The sequence below is a fragment of the Theobroma umbraticum genome, unplaced genomic scaffold, assembly GCF_002168275.2.
Source record: "Theobroma umbraticum cultivar Fairchild unplaced genomic scaffold, ASM216827v3 scaffold_239.0, whole genome shotgun sequence".
Classification (NCBI taxonomy): Eukaryota; Viridiplantae; Streptophyta; class Magnoliopsida; order Malvales; family Malvaceae; genus Theobroma; species Theobroma umbraticum.
In genome coordinates, this window is record NW_018397279.1 from 1,883,989 (window position 1) to 1,900,949 (window position 16,961).

General features: G+C 31.5%; 1 protein-coding gene across 1 annotated transcript; it reads left to right on the forward strand.

Moving 5' to 3' along the window:
• Nucleotides 1–9,075: 9,075 nt before the first annotated feature.
• Nucleotides 9,076–13,457, forward strand: YSL6 (YELLOW STRIPE like 6). Its single transcript, XM_021443518.1, has 7 exons — nt 9,076–9,526; nt 9,775–9,947; nt 10,380–10,477; nt 10,795–10,932; nt 11,437–11,626; nt 11,831–11,963; nt 12,335–13,457. The coding sequence occupies exons 1-7, from the start codon at nt 9,181–9,183 to the stop codon at nt 13,267–13,269; spliced, it is 2,013 nt and encodes a 670-aa protein (XP_021299193.1). The 5' UTR covers nt 9,076–9,180; the 3' UTR covers nt 13,270–13,457.
• The last annotated feature ends 3,504 nt before the right edge of the window (nt 13,458–16,961 follow it).

Sequence of the window (16,961 nt, forward strand, 5' to 3'; positions counted from 1 at the left end):
ATGGGAAAGTAAACATAGGCACATATTGGAAGTTGATAGGGCACTAAGATTCCAAACTAGTTTACCTATCAAATTCTATGGTGAATGTATTTCAAAAACAGTTTACTTGATTAACTGGATGCCATTATCAATCTTCTAGAATAAATTACCTTATGAAGTATTATTTAATAAAGTCCCATCTTAAGAGCACTTATGGACTTTTGATTTCTTGTGTTATGGTCATATGCATAGCAAGCCTTATGGTAAATTTGCACCACGCTCCAGACTTGAGATTTTTTAAAGATACCTATACGGTTAGAAAGGGTGTCGCATTTTTTATGTAATATATTAGACCCTAGATACATTAAGGGATGTTTATTTTTGTGAAGAAAATTTTCCATTTGGCACCTCACATGGAACTCACAGTTCAAAACCAGTAAGTGCTCAAACTTGGACTTTTTATGACTAAACCACACCTCACGAAGACTTTGTGGACCTCGAGCCCATCATGGATCATGTGGTTTAATCAAATTGAAATGCACTTATACGATCTGATCCATCTACGCAAGTTAAGCCCAAACCAGGCATGCCCATGTTACCAAATCCATCAATAGAGGCATCCATGCAACTTAATCCATCAGTGTTTAAGCCAAAACCAACTCATAAGGCCACTATTGATGTAGAATAGTCAATATAAAATAAAATTCATGTGCCAACAAAGCCAGCAGCACTTAATATAAGGACAAGTACAAGAGCAAGATAAAACTCACAATGACTGACTAGTTATGAACTAAACTTGCCTCCTTCTCTCAAGCCTTCATCTTCACCTTCACACTCACTAAAACCATTGGCTAACTCAACTATACATCCTCTCTCACACTTTTTTCTTATTCAAGACCTTTTAGTGCTCACAAAGGTTTTTTAGTGGCCATCATTTCCTTGGATGAGCCTATTTCGTTTTTTCAAGTCGTTAAACATAAACATTGGTGGAAAGTAATGATAAAAGATATTCAAGCACTAAAAGAAAATAATACATGGGTCTTAAAAACACTTTAAAAACACTTCCCTCAAGGAAATGGGTAATTAATTCTAAATTGGTGTGCAAAATTAAGTACAACTCAGATGAGAGCATAGAATAATATAAGGCGCGTCTTGTTGCAAAGGGCTATACACAAATTGAAGACGTGGACTATCATGAAACCTTTACACCTGTGGCAAAGTTAGTCACAATTTGCTGTTTGTTGAGCATAGCTTCAATTTGGAATTGGCCATTGCATTAATTGGACATGAACAATGCTTTTCTACATAAAGACCTTAAGGAAGAAATATATATGAAATTTCCTCAAGAATTTACCCAAAAGGGGGAATAGTAAGTCTGTAGTAGCAAAAATCATTGTATAGGCTTAAACAAGCATCTAAGAATTGGTACTAGAAATTCACATTTCTCTTTTACAACTTGACTATAAGCCCTTGCATTTAGGACCATTCCTTGTTTACCTATAATAATAGGTTCTCTTTTGTTGCTGTACTCATTTATGTAAATGATGTCATAGTCATAGAAACTGATCTAGTCTGCATCACCTCCTTAAAGAAATTTTTAGATGACAAATTCAAAATCAAAAACCTTGAGAAGTAAAAGTATTTTCTTAGCATAAAAGTAGCATGGTCTCTAATAGGACTAGTATTTAGCCAACGCAAGTATACTTTAGACATACTAACACAATGTGGGTTTTTGGGTTGTAAGCCGCAATCTCACCAATGGATCAACAACATAACTTATCTTCTGAAGTTAAGCTTGTATGTTTAGATCTTAGAGCCTATTGGCAATTAGTGGGTCGTCTCTTGTATTCAACTATTACTTGGCTTGATATCAACTATGTCGTTCATGTCCTCAATCAGTTTACGCATGATCCACGATAATCACACATGGAGGTTACTATTAGAGTACTCTGTTATCTCAAAAGTTCACCAGGTTAGGGTTTCTTGTTTCCTAATACAAGCCCATTAACATTACGGGCTTATTGTGATGTATGTTGGGCAAGTTACCCCATTACTCGCATTTTTGCTATTAGTTGCATTATTTTTCTTGGATCCTCTTCTATTTCATGGGATCTAAGAAGCAGACAATTATATCTTATTCTTCAGCAAAAGCAGAGTATCAGGTTATAGTTACCACCACTGGAGAGATCATCTAGTTGATTCATCTTTGACAAAAACTATAGCTAGCCTATGACATTCTAATACCTTTTGTTGTGATGATCAGGTAGCATTTCAAATTGCAGCCAACTCTATTTTCCACAAGCAGACAAAACACATTGAAATAGATTGTGACTTCATTTATTAGTTTATTTAGTCTCTTGTTTTGGTACCTCAGTCCATTTCCACACAATATAAGTTGGCAAACATTTTCACTAAAGCTCTTGGTGGGGACTGCTTGCACAAGTTGCTTGGAAAGTTGGGCATTTCGATGCTCCATGCATCAACTTAAGGGAGAGTAATGGGAATATTAACTTTAGGAAATTCCTTTATTGTTGTTCTTTGCCATAGCATGACTTCAAGACCCACATGATTTCAGGATCTGCAAATAATAGCTTGCCATTTTTCTATCTTTTCTTGTAGGAACTGGTTATCTTTCAGGACAAGTGACATTTTGACTAATGATAATTAATTAATTATTGGTTATAATAGTTTTTCTTTTTTTGAAAAGCGGGTTATAATGGCTTATTTGAGTCGAAATAAATGTATAAGGACTTAATTGAACCTAATAAAATGACAAGAATTTATTTGAATTTTCTTAAATTGTTTAGAAGCTTATTTGAGAATTATGCCTTTTATAAATTTTTCAAGCTAAAATTCAAAATGTCATCTTGTGTGGCCATAAAAGTTATTCACAAAATCTTAATTAAAAAATTACAAAATATCATATTGAAAAAGTTGAAATTATAATGAGTATTGATGAAATTAACGAAATATTGTGGGTCCAACATCTACAATTTAAGGAAAGATTCAAGTGAACATACTAATCAATTTGGTTTAATTAAAGATAATTTTAAGGGTTAAAGTTCCCTCCATTACCAAAGAAATATTTGCTTGTCTTGTTATTACTATAACAAAGATAGTGGAGATTGAACTTTGCTCAAAATAATACTTATAGCGCGGTGTTTGTTTATGTCTTCGGCTCACTTCTATTAGGAGTAAAATGGGCCCCAAATCCTCTAGGCTGATGTAGAATTCTAATCATGGATTAAAAAGATATAATTTGATTAAATAAGATTAAAAATATATTATATTCAAATAAAATTTGATTAGGAGTCTTAAAATATCTACTACCCTTAATATTAACTTTTTGTTATGAAATAAATTTTAAAAGAACGACTATAAGAGAAATATAATAGAAAGTATTTAAAGAGAAAGAAAGAATTTAAAAGGAGCAAAAAGATCTTATTCTAGTGTATTTACAAATGAAGTAAAAGGGCTTATTTATAGATTAATAACTCATTATTTAAATTAAATGTACAAGATAAAGATAATATTAAGAGATTAAATAGATGAATTAAATTATAATCTTCATCTAGTCTAACTTACATCTAAATCTAGATATACATAGTATAAATTGATATTTATAAAAATATTCATAACACTTCCCCTTGAATATCCATTGTATCAAGAATATATCTCGTTAAAACCCTACAAGGAAAAAACCTTATGAAAAAAATCTAAGTGAAGGAAAAAGAGTACATAATTCTTTTCAACAATACACTTTTAAAATACTACCTCATAAAAAACCTTATCAAGAAAAACCCAATGGGAAAACACTTAATGAAGGAAAAAAGTACATTACGTATTTGACTCATCTTAATGATTGTATTATAGAAATCTTTAAAATGATGTATTTCAATCTTTTGTATCAATTTTTCAAATATTGCAGTAGGAAAGACTTTAGTGAATAAATATGCTAAATTGTCACTTGACTAAATTTGTTGAACACTAATATCACTCTTTTTTTTAGAGATCGTGAGTGAAGAAGAATTTTGATGAAATATGTATTATCTTCATATAACGTTGTGAAACTTTTCTTCTAGGTTGACAAGCCACACATTTCTTGAATGTGTTGAGTTACAGATTTAACCATGCACATTCATGACTTGCCTCATGAATTACTAAAATTTCTATAAGGTTAGAAAAAGTAGCAACTATAGTTTGTTTTATAGAACGCCATGAAATAGTTTTAACTCCATATGTGAACAAGTAATTTGTCTAAAATCAAGTTTTGTGTGAATCAGATAAATATCATACATCTGCATAACTAATTAAATATAATCTTAATACATTTGAATAATATAAGCCCATATCCATTGTTCCTCAAAGATGTCGAAGCATATGTTTAATTCTATTTCAATATCTTTGACTTGGAGAAGAACTATATCTTACTAATAAACTTACAACAAAAGACATATCAAGTTATGTATTGCTAGCAATATACATTAGTGCTCCAATTGCAATAAGATAGTATTTTAGGATCAAGAAATTTTTCATTATCCTCACGAGGTTGGAAATGGTCCTTTTTCATATCTAGTGAGTTTACAACCCATTAGTGAACTCAATGGATATGTTTTATCTATATAAAATTGTTTGAGCACTTTTGTTATACAATTAAATTTATGGACAAAAATTTCATTTGTCAAGTGTTCAATCTGAAGACTCAAATAGAACTTTGTTTTTTCAAGGTTTTCCATTTCAAACTATTTCTTTAAGTAATCCATTACTTTTGATAACTCTTCAAGACTTCTAATAATGTTTAAGTTATCAATAATTATGATAAATTCATCTATAAATATTTACTAAAGTAATTATACCACATATCTAGATTGTTTTAATCCATAACATATTTATTTAATTTAATCAAATAATTTTTCATGAATTCAAATTTTGTGCTTTGGGCAACTTAAATCTTTTAAGTATTTTCATATAAATATCATTATCAAGTGAGCAATATAAATAAGTTGTAACTACATTCATTAGACGCATTTTAATCTTTTTATTTATTATCAGACTAATTATACAAAATTGTAATTGCACCCACCACAAAAGAATATGTCTATTAAATATCAAGTCTTTGGGTAAAATCTTGTGTGACAAGCCATGGTTTATCTCGTAATCTTATTTTTGCACAAATACCCATTTATATCCCATTCATTTTACACAATTTAGTGTACAAACTATAGGTCCAAAAATTTCATGTTTTGCAAGTAAATTCAATTCTTCCTGAATTATGTCTTTTCTTATTGGCCAATCATTTCTATGTCTGCATTCTTCAATAAATATAAGTTCAAGATCTTCATTTTTCTTTCATATTATTGAATGCTATATTATACACAAAAACATCATCGATGTTTATTTCATTCTGGTTTCATTTTTTCTCGTCATGACATAATTGATTGAAATCTCTTCATTTTCAATAATTTCAAGTACCTGAATTTCTTTTAGAATTTTATCAATTATGTCAATCTCTTATAGAATTTCAACTTTCTCTTTCTGACCATCTTGAATATTTACTCTTTTTCTTTTCGAATGATTTTATCTTTATAACCGATTAATCTCCACGATTCTAGCATACCTTGTCTTATAGGGACATCAATGCTAATAGAAGCATTTGTACCTGGTATATAAGATTTAGTTATCTCTTTAAGTCAGTAAATACATTTAGCAACTGATTTATTATAGTTTACAAAAAATTTATATTTGAAATTCAAGTTCATATTGATTTGTGCAATGATCAAAACTAGATAATGATAATTTATTCTAAGAAATATCATTTTCTAGATATTTATTTTCCCCCTCTAATGTTAAAATTTTGATTCATCAAACTTACAATCGATAAACTTTTCCAAGAATAAATCTCCTATTCATAATTCTAAATATTTAATTATAAATGGAGATTCGTATCCAACATATATTCCTAACTTAATTTGAGGACTCATCTCCATATATTATGGTGGAGCAATTGAAACATATACCACACATCCAAAAATTCTTAGATGAGAAATATTTGGTTCCTAATCATAAACTAATTGTATAAGGGAGAATTTATAATAACTTATTTGGCCTAATGCATATAAGTGCTACTGCATCCAAAATGACTATGCCCCCAAATAAAAATTGAAAGTTTAAATTTCATAAGTAAGAGCCTTGCAATCAGTTAAAAGTATTTAATAAATGATTCTGTTAGGCCATTTTGTATATGAACATATGCGACAGGTTTTTTAACAATTATTCCAACTAATATGCAATATTAAAGGCTTGAGATGTAAGTTCATCAACATTGTCAAAACGAATTGTTTTGATTACATAATTAGAAAAATGTACTTCCCAATAAATGATTTGGGTGATTAATCTTGCAAATATCAAATCGCAAGTTGATAGTAATTGCACATTAACCATTTAGTTGATGCATTAATTTAAATCATAAAATATCTGAACGGTTCATATGGTGGATGTATGAATTCACATATAACTTTGAATATATTTAAAAAACATAGGAGATTCAGTCTCGACCCTAAATAGTGATAGCCTTATAATTAATTTGCCCTCAAAGTAAGCATCACGTGAAAATTTATTAGCTTGAAAAATCTTCTGATTTTTCAATGGATGATCACATTAATTTTCAAATTTTTTGGCATTATTATTGATCCAGGATGGTCCAAACATTTATGTCAAATATTAAAATCATTAGTAAACTTTTGATTTACTATTGATTTCAATTATTCTACTATTTATGTAGTTTAATCCATACAACAAAGCAAGTATTTTTTTTTTCAACACATACTCCTTACTTGATATAATAGATGTAATATAGAGGTATTAAGTGTCTTTTTCATTCGTTGTCTCAACATGATATCTATTCAGACAAATATCTTCAAAACTTAATACACTTCTTCAAGACTTAATAATACATCTCTATTATAAACTTTATTCCTCAATATAGTAAAATATTAACTCTTCCAGAGCCCTCAATTAATTTTGTATTACCAGATATTGTATTGATATTAGTTTTTTTCTGTTGTCAAGTTGAAAATATATTTCTTATTGTTAAATATAATGTGCGTTGTAGCAATGTCTGCTAGACATATATTTACATTATAGATCTTGGATCCAACAATATTTGCAAGTTAACATAAAAGAACATTAAATATAGAATTAAAACATATAATAAGAACATATCATTTAAACATAATGAGAACATATAAAAGCATTTTTATAGAGCTATACTAGAATATACCAACAAATTATTAAAAAAATTTCATTCTTGATATTTTTATTACTAATCAAATGATCAATTCCTTTTTCAAGACAAAAAAATAAAAAATGTATGTTTATATTACCAATCATATAATTAATTTTTTTTTTATGGTGGACAAATATCTTGATGTGCTATATCAACCTCACCATAGTTAAAATCATCATAAGATGTTTTAATTTTCAGTGATACTTGATAAAATTCAAAACGTACCACAGATACGTTACCAATAGTTTTTCATGCCACATGAATGACAATACGTTTTTTATTTTCCTCTTATTCTTTCCATTTTTATCTTTTCATTATTTATCCACTTCTGGTGGTTTAGTAGGTTAATGTGTTCATCCACTTTTAGTGAGTTAGTGGGTTAAGGTATCCATCCACGCTGATGGTAAAATTATCTATATACTTTTGGTGGTAAAATTATCTATACACTTTTGATGACAAAATTATTCATTCACTTTTGATGGCAAAATTATCTTTAAAATTAAAATAGCGATGGTGTAAATTCTTATGACATCCTCTTCCATGTCCATGATCATAATTATTAAATAATATTATATTTACTTTAGAGAATGAATAGATTTATAAGTTTTTATCAATAGCTCATTTGTCACATTCACTTTAAGGAATGAACATTCATAAATTTTCATTAGTAGCTATATAATAGCAAATTCACTTTTCAATCAAGAGACAAAATATAATATAGACTATATGATAACAAAATTCATATTAAGGTTGATTTTATGGGAATGAAAATACTAAAGAGATATCAAGTTACTTACTTGATTTTCTAAAATTAGAAATAAAAAAAAAACCTTAGTGAGAGGATGAAAACAAAATAATACTAACACTTACTTGATTTGCTAAAATCAGAAATCAAAACTCAATTATTGAAATTCTGTTGAAGTTTGAAGATAATAAAAACAAAATAAAATAAAATGATTTCAAACCTGAGAGATCGGAAGATCATGTTGATAATATGTTATGAAATAAATCTTTAAGAAAATAATTATAAGAGAAATATAAAAAAAATTTAGAGAGAAAAAAAGTATTTAAAGGGAGTAAAAAGATATTATTGAAGTGTGTTTACAAATGAAATAAATGGGTCTATTTATATGTTAATAACTTTTTATTAAGATTGAATTTACAAGATGAATATAATATTAAAAAATTAAATGAATAGATTAAATTATAATATTCATCCAATTTAATTTACATTCAAATCTAGATATACATACTATAAATAAATATTCACAAAATATTCATAATTCTTTTAACTTTATATATATTATTTTTTATTATAAATTTTTTATAATTAAAGTAATAAATTAATTTTTATTAATAATTAATTTTAAATTTATTTTAATGAGGTAATAATAAGTTTGGATATTTAATTAATATTATTTAGGATATTTGAGTAAAATTTTAAATAATTTTTTTTAATTGAGTATTAATTGAAATTTTAATAATTTATTATTATTTTATAAGAATTAAATATAATTTTATACGGACAAGTAAATGTAATTTCTATTAAATCTAGTGACTGTCTTTGTATTTTACCTTTTAATCATATCGTTTAAGAAAATAGTGAATAATAAAGTAAGAGTTTTTTTTTCACGTGATTTTGGCGGCAATATCAACGAAAACTCTGACACATCATGGGCTGTAATAATTACTAAGAATAAAACAAAAACGGCTTTGAAACTAATTTTTAATTTACACACGTGTCACTCCCCCACTCGACTACAGAGCCGCCAACGCTTGCCATTGGTTGGATTTCACATCTAGCTTTCAACTCATGCCGATTTTACGAAATTGTCCGCCTCACATACAGCCACCTCTAGCCCGCAACTAATCCAACAAACCACTCCTTTCAAGGAATCCGACCAGATCCGAAGATCATGGGAACCGAGATATCGGAGCCGTTGATTATCGACAAGAAAGACATCGACGGCGGCGGAGTCGAGTCGGAGCGGATTCCGGAATGGAAAGAGCAGATAACGATCAGAGGGCTCGCCGTGAGCGCCTTGTTAGGGACTCTCTTTTGCATCATCACACACAAGCTGAATCTAACCGTGGGGATTATTCCGTCGTTGAATGTCGGCGCTGGATTGCTCGGATTCTTCTTCCTGAAATCGTGGACCGGTTTTTTGACTAAGTTAGGGTTTCAAGTTTTGCCTTTTACTAAACAAGAAAACACCGTCATTCAAACTTGCGTCGTCGCTTGTTACGGCCTCGCGTTTAGCGGTAAAAAACTGAACATTTTCTTAAATTTTACCAAATTTAATCAATTTTCAGCTACAATTGCAAATGATTAAGAAGTAATTATTGGCATGGTTATTAAGTTATTTTTTGGCTTGTAAAGAATTTGATATTAGTGACTTAATTTAAAAGTATTGTGGAAACTTAATTTTTAGTGTTAAATTAAGTAATTAAACTCAATCTTAGGTTGAGCACCTTCGAGGCTGACCCGTAACATCTGATTGTTTTGATAGGGGGATTTGGATCTTATTTGATTGCAATGGATGAGAGAACATATCAACTTATCGGAGCTGATTACCCTGGAAACCGAGCGGAAGATATTAAGAATCCGGGGTTAGGGTGGATGACTGGTTTTCTCTTTGTTGTCAGTTTTCTTGGACTGTTCAGTCTTGTTCCACTACGTAAGGTATAGCTTATTATCATAATAATAATTATTATTATTTTTGGAATAATTATCATCATTATTATTATGTACTCCTTTTTGTAGATCAGTTTAGAGTTTGGTTAAAGTTGCATTTTTTGGTTGTGGCTATGGTGTTCGCCATACTTGTTCTATTCAGTAAAGTATTTGTGGCTGTAATTTTGGTTTTGATATCAGTTTTTCAAGTGCTTATCATCAAGTTCATTGTTGTCTAAATCAATTTTAGATGTGATAAGTTGTTAAATATCACTAATTTTTTGTATTCCAATAAAAACCCATCTTATGAGATGTAATCAATATTTGTTTATTGTCCTGACTAACTCTTTGCTAATGTGAGTGAACTGCCAGAAGTTTTTCTCGTGTTATGCGATTGTAGTTTTGTCATTTAGTCTAATTCTCATCTCTGTATTTCATCAGGTCATGGTCATGGATTACAAACTTACATATCCGAGTGGGACTGCCACGGCAATGTTGATAAATAGTTTTCACACCAACACTGGAGCTGAGCTTGCAGGGTACTTATAAGATACATCATGCTTATTATTTTTTCACAGATCTTCATACAGTTTCCATTTATGTAGCACTTAATGAGAAAGCTTACTGGAAAAGAAAATAATTTTAGTGATCATGTTATCAAACTAGATTAAGAAAATTGAATGAAGAATGGAGGGTCTATCCATTTCTAACAATCATGCATTTAGGAAATGAATGAAACAGCTGCTGTTAAACCTTAAAAGTTGCTTTATGAATAACTAGAGAGAATGGGTTTAGCTCTAACAACTAGATTGCTATCTTTCTGATTATATATACAATTTTTATGAGTTTGTTGCAGGAAGCAAGTCAAGTGTCTTGGAAAATATCTGAGCATAAGTTTAGTTTGGAGCTGCTTCAAGTGGTTTTTCAGTGGCATTGGAGATTCTTGTGGTTTTGATAATTTTCCCAGCTTTGGCTTAACACTGTTCAAAAACACGTAAGTTTCTCTCAGATTTGGCTTCCCATGTGAACTCTCTCTCTCTCTCTCTTTTTATGCTCAATGAATGCCCATATATGTTTATGAGAAAGCTCAATATTTCATCTTTGAATTTGATACAAGTGTAATACAACCTGTATTACCATTAATCGGAGGGCACAGATTGTGGCAATCAAATATTTGTATTGTACTATTACGTGTAACATGAATTGGTCCTCCATAGGCCATTGTGATTATTATGTTACCTGTTGAGCTATAAGAACAGAAAAGAGAAATAGAATGACTTCAAACTTGATTAGCATATGTTTGAAAACTATCTCTATATGTCTATGGCTCTGGTGCATGTGAAACGTCATTTTGCTTGATTTATGTCTGGGAGCATCTTGGCGTGTAATCTGACGGATGATAATTTGGCTATGGGTAAAATATCATGAATATGATTACTGAATTTACTATTAAATGTTTTACTTGTATTGTTAATGTTATACGTGGCTTCTTATGCAGGTTCTATTTTGACTTTAGTCCAACCTATGTTGGTTGTGGTCTTATTTGCCCTCACATAGTGAACTGCTCAGTTCTTCTTGGGGCTATCATATCGTGGGGTTTTCTCTGGCCCTTCATTTCTGCACATGCTGGGGACTGGTACCCTTCTGGCCTGGAGAGCAATGATTTTAAAGGTCTTTATGGGTATAAGGTACAGAGAAAAAATTTTCTTCCTTGAGTGCCCAACTTCAGTGTTATTAATTCTGTTACATAGGTGAAGAAGATATTTTTTTGTTTTTGTGCCTTGCATCTTCTGGTTGATTCTCAGTCCTTTGCTGACTCCGACCTTATTGAAATACTTTCTTCTCATAACTCTAGTCTAAGAAATTTTTCTGGGCCATCACGTTGTTCACAGGTCTTCATAGCTATTGCTCTTATCCTTGGGGATGGTCTATACAACCTGATCAAGATAGTATACATAACTGTGAAGGAAATGTACAACAAAAGCACCAAACAAGGCAAACTTCCCATTGTTAATGAGGTTATAGGTGAGAATACCTTGGTTAGGCTGCTGCTTGCTTGATTGGTTTTGTTGTGTGTGTCTGTCTGTAGTGTTGCAATGGTTTTCTTTCAGTAGAATTTGTTCAAATAACATTTGAAGTACTGAAGTCATAAAGTCGTTGCAGAATGCTTCCACTGATATGACTTAACTTTTCTAAAATTGTAGTTCTTGGTGAAAAAGTCATTAAATAGGGGCATGCTGTGGTGCCTCTATTTGAATATTTAATTTCACCTTGTCAAAACTTCCTAAAATGTTTCAAAGTTCTAGGTGGAATGTGTATGCAGGTATCTGTTTTCTTGTTTTTAAGCATTTTGTTTTCCACTGAGGGTTGATTGAAATATTGTTTTGTTTTCACAGATGGTGAGAGTTCTAAAGGACTAGCAGAGCAGAGAAAAAGAGATGAGGTATTTCTTAAAGACAGGATACCTACTTGGTTTGCTGCTTCTGGTTATGTGGCCTTGGCTGCTATATCAACAGCCACCATTCCTATCATCTTTCCACCCCTGAAGTGGTATCTGGTTCTCATTTCATACATTATTGCTCCCGCCCTTGCCTTCTGCAACTCTTATGGAACTGGACTTACAGACTGGAGCCTGTCATCCACTTATGGGAAGATTGGTCTTTTCATTATAGCTTCATTAGTTGGAAACAATGGTGGAGTCATAGCGGGTTTGGCAGCCTCTGGGGTTATGATGTCCATTGTCTCCACTGCAGCTGATCTAATGCAAGATTTAAAGACTGGTTACCTCACTCTATCATCAGCCAAGTCTATGTTTGTGAGCCAGTTAGTAGGAACAGCCATGGGCTGTGTCATTGCTCCACTCACATTCTGGTTGTTTTGGACTGCTTTTGACATTGGGTCACCTGATGGTCCATACAAAGCACCTTATGCTGTGATATTCAGGGAAATGGCCATTCTTGGTATCGAGGGCTTCTCGGAGCTGCCCAAGCATTGTCTAGCTTTATGTTGTGGATTCTTTGTGGGTGCCTTGGTCGTAAACCTCTTAAGGGATGTGACTCCGAAGAAAATTTCACAGTTTATTCCTATTCCAATGGCTATGGCAGTTCCATTCTATATTGGAGCTTACTTTGCTGTTGACATGTTTGTCGGAACAGTAATATTGTATATATGGGAACGAATTAACCGGAAGGATGCAGAGGATTATGCAGGGGCAGTTGCTTCAGGTTTAATTTGTGGTGATGGTATTTGGACGATACCGTCAGCCATTCTCTCCATCTTCAGGATCGATCCACCTATCTGCATGTACTTTGGGCCTTCTCTGAGTAGTTGATCAGGAAAGCCGGTGGTTGTGTTGTAACTGTATGGAGGAAGTGTGTTGTAGCCGGAAGGTTTATTGGATTCTGTATATATGTATGTTATTACAAATTCCGAACATGGATTTTAAGACAACAATCTGTGTCAGTTAATTGTTCCGTAAGTATTTCTTTTATAAATGTAAAAGCTGTGTCTTAAGAGAAATCTCTCCCTCGTGCCATTGATTTGTGCTATCCTGCTTTCCTTATCATGAAAGCTTATATTTACATAGTGAAGATTACGCGTTATAAATTTTTGCAGTTGGCAGAAAATAAGATATAGCTAGCTAGAATCCTGAAGAAAAAAAAAAGTGATTATTGTTCCTACTCTGTCGCTAGCAATTTGAGTTGGTTCTACCAATTTTGCTAGTTTCGAGTGACTGGTTGAACGAAATAAAAGTTGATGGTGAAGGTTCAATCTCATTGAAATTTATGGGTTCTACCAGGCTTCAGAATGGTGAATTCTACAGGGAAGATGCATTGAATTTTGTAGGTGCTCGCTGTTTGGTGTCCTGACCAAACAGCCAGCACCTAATTTCTAAGAACAATTGCATCCTATGCTGAGAACATTGCAGGAGCTGTTTCTTTGTAACAAATGAACTTTCTCTTGTTAGACAGCTGCCAGGCTTTCTTGCCAAAGCAGTCATTCAGCCTTGACATCTAACACAAACTTTGTTGTCTTCAAATCTGGTAAATGCCAACAACCCATCATGGGTTATAGCTGAAAACCCCAAAAAGGCTTCATAACTTAAAGCATGGAAATGTCTGGATTTACTGCTTTTGTAAAGCTTCTCCAAGAATTTTAGGATGCTTGTGTTTTCTGCTTTATCATGAATCATCATTAAACATGAGAACACCTCCCTCTTTTTTATTGAATTTAATCACTTTTTTTTTCTTTCTAAAATTGACTAATCATAATCATAGATGCTGCTAGTATTTATCAAATTTATTTAGCTTTGTTGTTAAGATTTCTGGGGAGGGCTCCAGAGCAGTGGCTTTAGGTTAGAGTTTTCAACATGCAAATGCAATGACAAAGTAGAGAGAAGTCATGAATTGAAAAAGGTTTAAATCCTAAAAATGTCTCTAAACTATAACCATTTATTCAACTGAGCTCCTCACTTTTAATTGAATTTAAACAAATCCTTAAACTTTTATTTAGATCCAAATAAACTTTTAATTTTAATAAAAAATTAATCATCATGAGATTTAATCTTAACTCATTTCTTTTTATTCACATAACATATAACCTGAAGAATTGATATGACGAAATGCATTGAATTTTTTAGTCACATCAACTTATTAATACTAAGTCATATGCTATGCGAGTAAAAAAGATTGATTGGCGTTGGATCTAGCAAGTTAAATTCCTATTAGGGTTAAGAAATTATTTGAATTTAAATTAAAATTTAAAGATTTTTTTGAATGTAATAGAAGGGGATTGATTTAGTTGAATAAATGATCATAATTTAATAACTTTTTTTAGGGTTTATATCAATTAGAAGTACAATTGAAATTTTGTTTTTTCAAATAATTGAGACTTAAGTACTTCCAACTACTTCAAAATCTTTAGATTCTCCATGTGAAAAAGAGAAACCAAATTCTTTCAAGCTGACCCTTGGAGCACCACACAAAAAAAAAAAATCAATAAAAATTTGCACATGGTAGAGATTGTGACCTCTTACATCATATGTAGGGCCAATGATCATCAAAGTCTTGTCTAATAGAAATTATGATAAAGTGGTACAATTTAAACCACTCATTTTGGTTTCTTTGTTTTGCTTATCTGTTTATACATGAACAACATTCTTTCTTATAAGTGAACATCAAGGAAACTAGTCACATATGCCACCTTTTATTATCATAATTAAATAGGTAATTAACTCCAATCAATTTAAAATATCATTACTGACACTCCAATCTTTTACTCCATTAACTCGATAATTTAGGGTTAAAATTTTAAAATTAAAATTTATAAAACGAGAGAGAACTGTTTTTCGTTTCGTAATTTTAACCGTATAAACGATTTAAGTGTTTTGTTATAATTAATATAGGTTTTACTCAAATTTTCTCACTGAATTCTGTCTTCACCCATCTGATCTTTGAGAGATTGTTTGTGATTATTGATGGTCTTTCACATTATCAAAAACAAATGAAAGTAGTAGTAAAAAAAAAGTTTTGAACTCAGAAGAAAAGCAGAGGAAAGGGATAGCTCATGGCTCATAGCTCATACGTCTGGATGTGACATCTAAGGATGATGGTGGTGAGGTCCATCTTATCAAAAGGAGCCATTCGGTTAGAGATTCTGGCTTTTTTGGAGCTCATCAATTGGTGGGTGTGGCTCCTATTTAATGTGGTGGAACTACCTTTCCTTCTTTCTTTCCTTCTCTCCCATTTCATTCTTCCTAATCTTAATAGTGAGTCCCTTCATCAATAAATATCACTGTAATGTGGACAGAATGGGACACAGAGCAGATCTACTTCAAGTACAATCTAACCTTTCCTCTTTACTTTCCTGTCAAAAAACTTTACATTACATATATATATATATATGTAAATCCTAAACATTTGATTGAGTATTTAAATGTTTACGGTTTTTTTTTTAATTTTTGAGATTTTTTTAAGTATTAAATCATGAGATTCATTGAATTGAAACAAATAAAATCTTATAGGTTGGTGTATACAACACTATTCAGCCAGTATGCTATATTTCTTCTGTCTTAATATCAAACTACTGATATATACATATATGCATACATATATATATATATATATATATATATATAAAACCATTTCCCAATTTTTAACCATTGAACTCAATTGTTTGTACTTAATTTGCGGTATCTTGATAGGTCATTTCATTGTCTCGATCCTGAACAATTCAAACATACAGGCACATGCCTATCTATACGTAAGGATTGTAATGGCCGAACTGAGCCTGACCTATCAGCTTGGGTGGTGATGGAAGAATAGGTACAAGGCTAAAAGTTAATGCAGTGTACCAAGAGCAAAATTCAATGAAGAAACGACTGCCCTGGAGGCCTGTGAAAATTTTTTTGTACCCATTAACACATTTATTGCTGATTGAAGTACACAGCTCGGATTGAATGCATCAGCAAAGCGCTTAATTCAGAAAACAGATAATTTTCTTACGGAGAAGTTTGCATGAGGACATGTTCAATTATTAAAGAAGCTCCGAGTTTTTTTGTTTTAAAGCTGAAAATTGCTAAATCACAAGCATACAAGAACTTTTAGCTTGAACTTTGCTAATTTGGGACTTTCCATTTTTCATCAGGCTTTGCTCAAATGAAAGAAAAGGAGAGATTTACACCATGTAATGCCAAGATTGCTGCAAGGTCCAAAGTGCAGTATGCTAAATTTTGTTAACAAAGAATTTGTTGCCTACTCAAAGGGACCCAACCCAAAGCCTAGAGGAAAAGGAAAAATTGAAAACAACTAGGAAGTAACTATTTATTTGCTTTCAGAAAAGCCCCTTGGGATTGATGGGGAATCATCACAAGAACACTTTGTTGGGTTTTGTTAACTAGATGGTGCTTGCCCTCCCTTTGGCATTCAAAAATGGGGGCAAAAACAAAAACTTTTGAAAAGGATGGGAGTAGGAATGGCAAATGATTAAAAACAAAATAAAAAGATCCAAGCTTATCTCTTAGGG

Excerpts from the sequence above, each read along its gene's own strand:
- YSL6 (XM_021443518.1), top strand. The coding sequence starts at position 9,181 with ATGGGAACCGAGATATCGGAGCCGTTGATTATCGACAAGAAAGACATC. Across the intron at positions 9,527-9,774 it reads TTACGGCCTCGCGTTTAGCG|GGGGATTTGGATCTTATTTG; the intron begins GTAAAAAACTGA and ends TTGTTTTGATAG. Across the intron at positions 11,964-12,334 it reads CATTGTTAATGAGGTTATAG|ATGGTGAGAGTTCTAAAGGA; the intron begins GTGAGAATACCT and ends TTGTTTTCACAG.